The sequence below is a fragment of the Danio rerio genome, chromosome 5, assembly GCF_052040795.2.
Source record: "Danio rerio strain M-AB ecotype USA chromosome 5, GRCz13ab, whole genome shotgun sequence".
Taxonomy (NCBI): domain Eukaryota; kingdom Metazoa; phylum Chordata; class Actinopteri; order Cypriniformes; family Danionidae; genus Danio; species Danio rerio.
In genome coordinates this window covers 77,125,003-77,131,005 of record NC_141025.1, presented here as the reverse complement: position 1 = coordinate 77,131,005, position 6,003 = coordinate 77,125,003, and the positions used below count along the sequence as shown (strand labels likewise).

The window sequence follows — 6,003 nt, the reverse complement described above, 5'->3', positions numbered from 1 at the left end:
TCTGCATGTTTGTCACAATATTTCCGATCATCAAACAAATTTAAAGGACCTGTCTTAGCAGGGTGTTTTCACCTCTAGTTAGAAAAAAAGTCAGGAAAGTGGGTGAGTCCATGTGTGATTAGGTGGGAGTGTCGAAAGAGGGAAGGGTTTGCATAAAAAGGGGAGTTTCAGTATGTGAACTACAGCTGATTTTCACAGAGGCAAAACAAACACAAACACAGATAGACAGTGACCAAGTTTACATAGACATCAGTCATCAAATTATTTGCCTTAATCTCAGAGAGACAATAATATGAAGGTGTTTACATGATTAGCTTTTTGAATGCTCCTGTCATGATCCGATAATTCGATTAACATCATCGAGTTTTATTGATTTCAAGTGTTTCATTCTTAATTTGTCGACTTTAACAGCAGTTTGGCACTTTCACTTTCATTCAGGAACATTCCATGCATGCCCCCGTGACAAACGAGATATTAGATGCGAGGAACTGCTGGTGGAGTGTTGTTTTAATGGAATTTGATATCGTACGCCTTAAGGGAGAAAAAAAACCTCCGCATTTCTCGATATATGCAGAGAATAGCATCAAACAATTGTGTATGTATAGACTATCCTATCACAAAATGCAGTGAAAATCCTACACTACGGTAATAGTTTACATTCGTAGAGCAGCATTTACAGCGGATCTTTTAGTCCATAATATTGTAGTGATATTACTGTAAACATAGTAACTAAATCATTTTGATTAAGGTTTGTCTTTAAAAACTGAAAGAGTACTGCTAACCATACTAACTAACTTTGCCATCTATATAAACTTAAACAAGAGCACTAATCACACACTTACTAAATCTATAGAGAGAGAACAATCAACAACAACTGGATCAGCATCTTTTTTTAAAAGGAGATGAACGGCAAATACGGATTTCACCATTTCCATATGAGAAAAGCTTTCGGGTAAAACAGGTTTCTTACAAACATATTTATGTCGTATGTTAGCAGACCACTGTAATCCACACACGCGAGTTTAGCTGCGCTCTCATAGCAGGAAGTAGAAACAAAACCTTCGTATCAGCACATTTATAAATGCAAAACTAACAACCCATCTCTCCAAACAATTCTTCTTCCTCCACTCGTTTTAGTTGCGGTTGGCAACACAACTTGGCCTCTCTCTGCCGTCTGAACACTATAACAGGTAAAACAGTCTTCGAAGCTATAACCAGGCCCAGACGGAATCTGCAGACGTTTTTTGCTATTTCTGCGGAGAATTTTGGTAAAAGTCTGCAGATTTCTGCGGGAATATTTTGGGAGTATCATAACTAAAACCTTAATATATGAAATAAAATCTAATACCTTTTAAACTTTTATTTAATGTTTAAAATGCAAATACAATTAGATTCACTTTATTTGGCAAACAAAGCAAGTCTCTCACATAATATCTCTACTAAAAGACATTATCATATTAGTCAATAAAATTACTGTAATTAATTAAAAAAACTGAATAAATATAGATATTACACACATTTACTCAAGTAAATAAACAGAATTAATGATAGGCTAAAAATCTGCGGAATTCTGTGTGCGCAGATTTCGTATGGGCCTAGCTATAACATGCATATTAATGAAGTTGCACTGCATACATAATAGAGCGCGCTGATTGGTTCGAACCAAGTCTTTCTCATGAATTAATGCTGAAAGCTTAAAGATGTCATGTTGTAGCCACCAGTACAGAAATCCAGTCTACATGCTGGAATTTACACAAGGATCTAATCGCAGTGACGCAACTTAAAAATTTCTTTTCAAACTGGAAGATTGAATTTGCTCGAAATAACACAAAAACAACCAATTTTCACCTTTTAGTGAAATGTATGTGTTCTAATAGTGTTTTGGCAGCGTGGGACACATATACGACTGTCAACAGCTCAATGTGTTTTGGTGTTGCATGACCCTTTAAACATTAGTCAAAGAAAGTGGTTGAAAGAGTACTGAAAAATCATACTTAAGTAAAAGTACCTTTACTTGCTCAAAATGTAGTGCGAGTAAAAGTATCTGTTGTAAATATTACTCAAAGTATGAGGTTAAAGTAGCCCTTTTTTTAGTACTCAAGAGTATTGAGTATTAAGATGTGAAAGGCTGATGCGTTTACATGTAATTTGTACATGTGTGTGTAAACGTAACATTCTGTACTGCATTAAGTTATTGTTGAAGGAAACTCTAAGCTTTAGACTGCTCATTTGAATTCACAGGGGTGTCAGTAATTATGGCATTAAGACTATCATCATAAAGTAAACATCCTTCATCTTCTCATCAGTGATTTGCAGTCTCAACAGTCTCTCGATCATTGCAAGTAAAGATTTTCAAAATCTTCTTAGACACTTTTAATGCTTCCAAGTGGTTTGCTGCTTTATAACGTGCCTACGTCTTGAGGTAGTTCAGTTTGATGTGATTTACTTTTTCTGTGCGATTTGATTGGACAGGAGTCACATGACTGATTTTATTTTTCTAATACCCTTAGACAAGTAATAATAAAGAAGTGACTGAAGGTTGAAGGAAAGTAGTGAAGTAAAAGTATCGATAAAAATGTACTCAAGGAAAGGTAAAAGCCCACATTTTTAAAACAACTTAGTACATTACAATTCCTGAGAAAAAGTAACTAATTACAGTAACTTGAGTATCTGTAATTAGTTACTTTACACCACTGGTCAAAGATAACACAAGTGAACACATCATGCAGTTTTGAAATGAAGATTCTTCTTATTAAGGGAAAACAGAGTACTGAAGTACATAGTCCTGCGTGAAAGAGTTGTTCACATCCTTTACTTGTTTAAAACCTCCATGACTTTCTTTTTTCCCCGTTAAACATGAAGAAGATATTTTAAAGAAAGTTGGAAATCTGTTACCATTTTGACTTTTCCTACAAGGTAAGTTTCCAGCTTTCTTTTTATTATTTTCTTTAGTGTTCAACAGAATAAAGAAACTCTTAAAGGTCTATAACCACTTTAGTGTGAGTAAATGTTAAATTTTTGGGGTGAACTGTCCCTTTAAGCTGAAGTAAGCTGAAATTCTTTCTCTCCCGCTCTGAGAGTCTGCACACATTATCTGTCCACTACGAGCCCTTTAACCTCAAAGCAACAATTCATTCTGTGTGTGTGTGTGTGTGTGCGCATGTTTTAATATGAACAACTCTCACACACCAGGTCAGACTGAAAAGATCCGACTGCATCTCTTGACTTCTCGCCTTTATTCTTCATATTTTGGGTCTGTTTCAGAGTTAAACAGGTATGTTGCTTTCCTTCATTATTAGCTCATATTCCTGCTGTCTCGATATTCAAGTGTATTTTCATTTTCTGTGTTGTGAGTCATATTTTAGTTAGCAGCACATTCCTTTTCAAGTTAGTTTGTGGTTAGTCTGGAAAGTTTACTTAAGTGTGCTGTATGTTCATTTCTGACTCTATAAAGCACGAAACACCATAGTATGTTTGCAAATGTTTAAGAGACGTCCAAAACTATAGGAAGAGCTTAAAAATGAAAATGTGTTCGCTATTCACTCTCAAACTGTTTCAGACTTTTATAAGTTTCTTTTTTCTGCTGAACACAAAAGGAGTTATTTTGAAAAATGTTAGAAAGCGGTAACCATTGACCTCCACAGTAGGAAAAACAAACACTGTTAAAGTCAGTTACAGGTTTACAACATTTTTGAAAATAACTACTTCAGTGTTTAACAGAGGAAACAAACTGTTTTGTGAAACGTGAATGAGTAAACGATGACAGAGATCTTACAGTCTGATGACAAGTTAATTAAAATTGCATGGTGTGAGCTGGGCTTTAGGTAGGGTTATAGTCAATTTCCAAGAGAATCACGTGACGAAATACCAAACTTTCTACACTCTTTTTAACATGATTGAATTGAATAAACACAGCTATATAGGTTTGGAATAATCTAGACATTTATAATTGTTTAATGGTTGAAATGTTATCGCTATATGACACAATCAAATTATGTAGCTATAATGTTCTCTTGAAAACTGTTTTTATAAATTATTAGCTCTGCTGTTGTTTTTAAATATCAGTTTTTATGATGTACAAGATAGACAGTCTCTAGTCATGCTCAGTGTGTCTCAATGTGCATTGAACCAAGCTCATGAGTGCCCGAATTCACGCACACGACCTACTGATCATACTGATACCTGAATGACACTCATAAGAAATAAGAAATTGATCACGATTTAATGATAATTGATATAAAATGCAGTTTTCTTTTATTTCAGGTCTGATGGAGGAGACAGGCCATGATGTCAAAACAAGACAGAAAACTGGCTCACTGAAGAGAAAAGATGAGAAATGTTTGACCTGCACTCAGTGTGGAAAGAGTCTGAGCTGCAAACAGAGTCTCAGGAATCACATGATGATCCACACTGGAGAGAAACCGTTCACATGTGCTCAGTGCGGGACGAATTTTAGACGTTCATCACACCTTAATCAACACATGTTGATCCACACTGGAGAGAAACCGCACAAATGTGATCAATGCAACAATATATATTTGAGGGCTTCAATTCTTAAGGTCCATCTTAGAGTTCACACAAAGGAGAAACCTTATTCATGTTCATTGTGTGGAAAGAGATTTACACGTCAGTCAGATTTAAAAGCACATCAGAAAATCCACACTGGTGTGAGAGAGTATATGTGCTTTGAGTGTAAGAAGACTTTTATTACAGCTGGAGATCTGAAACGGCACCAGAGGATTCACACTGGAGAGAAACCGTACATGTGTTCACACTGCAACAAGATATTCAGTCGGTTAGGAAACCTCAAAAGACATGAGAGGATCCACACTGGAGAGAAACCGTACATGTGTTCACACTGCAACAAGAGAGTCAGTCGGTTAGGAATCCTGAAAACACATGAGAAGATCCACACTAGACTATGAAATGGATCCACATCCAAATGGATGAATTGTGTAGCAAGAGATTTACACGAGAGTGACTTTTGTTTCTTTTTACAGTTTTTATAAAATATTTCACAAACATTAACAACATCCAAAACATCCATCCAAAATACCAAATCAAAATAATGATTATGGGAAACACAGGCGGCGCGGTGAATGAATGGGAAACAGAAAGATGAATAAGAAACGCATACACAATCTAACAAGCAAAGAATCTGTTAAATGGGTGGTCCACACTGTGTATTTTTAGGGTTGGTTGTGTTTATAAGTTGTAAAGCAATGTGTGCTCATGCTTCATTTGTAGAAAATCCTGTTATTTTTTCAGATATCTTACTTTGATTATATACAGCTACTCAGCTAACATGAAAATGACTGTCATATTTCCTAGTTCCTCTGAAAGGCCCGCCATCAAGAGGCTCTGATTGGTCAACTAACATAATGGGCTGTGATTCGCGGATCGGCTATCACAGCTTCATCGGTTGGAGGAGTTTTAGCCAAATCCAGCACTGAACTGAGAGACATTCTTGTAGTTCTCCTTTGTCAAATGCTAGCTATATCTTTTTTTTATAATTCTCTGGCAAATGATGAAAACTAAACAGTAAGCACTTCTGTCTTTGTGTCGTGTCTTTTGGAATCGCAAATACAGAAACAGAAGAAGCTCTGTGGAAATAGCAGAGACGGACGCCATTTTAGCTTTCTCTGCTAGATTACAGTGCATAACCTGAAGCCCTTTTGATCTCAGAAGCCCAGGTATATATTTTTGTAGTCCCCAAATTCATTTGCTGTAGGCTTTGTTAAGCTAACTCTGTAAAAGTCAATGTATCCATTTGCATAGAACTATGAGCGTCTTACATTCAGAGATGCTGTTTATGTTCACAGTTACATTACACATCAACTAAAGTTTAAAATATGATATCGTAGCGGACCACCTCTTTAAAAATAAGACAATTATAAAGAAAGAACATGAACAAAAATAAATGAATCAAATATAAATGCCCCTGACTGGATCAATATATTTTTAAAAAATCAAGCATTTATGTATACACATCACCGGTCAAAA

At 35.7% G+C, this 6,003-nt stretch overlaps 2 protein-coding genes and 1 long non-coding RNA gene across 6 annotated transcripts in view; 2 read left to right on the top strand and 1 right to left on the bottom strand.

The window, feature by feature from the left end:
• kiss1rb (KISS1 receptor b) overlaps positions 1 to 6,003 on the top strand; it is a 360,900-nt gene that overhangs the window by 144,462 nt on the left and 210,435 nt on the right. The gene's annotated exons all lie outside the window — the stretch shown is intronic.
• Positions 1 to 6,003, bottom strand: part of LOC147844535 (uncharacterized) — a 31,690-nt gene that overhangs the window by 8,837 nt on the left and 16,850 nt on the right. Inside the window, exon 4 of one of the 4 annotated variants that reach the window (XR_015492075.1) lies at positions 4,434 to 4,494. The exons of the other annotated variants lie outside the window; for them this stretch is intronic. This is a non-coding gene — a long non-coding RNA (uncharacterized LOC147844535). Of the gene's footprint in view, positions 1 to 4,433; positions 4,495 to 6,003 lie in introns of those variants that run through there. 4 annotated transcript variants of the gene reach the window in all.
• LOC141385688 (uncharacterized) lies at positions 3,196 to 5,887 on the top strand. The gene is made up of 2 exons (XM_087254649.1): positions 3,196 to 3,274; positions 4,264 to 5,887. The coding sequence occupies exon 2, from the start codon at positions 4,269 to 4,271 to the stop codon at positions 4,923 to 4,925; it is 657 nt and encodes a 218-aa protein (XP_087110775.1). The 5' UTR covers positions 3,196 to 3,274; positions 4,264 to 4,268; the 3' UTR covers positions 4,926 to 5,887.

Bases quoted from the DNA above. Each gene is read 5' to 3' on its own strand.
- LOC141385688 (XM_087254649.1), top strand. From the start codon at position 4,269: ATGGAGGAGACAGGCCATGATGTCAAAACAAGACAGAAAACTGGCTCA.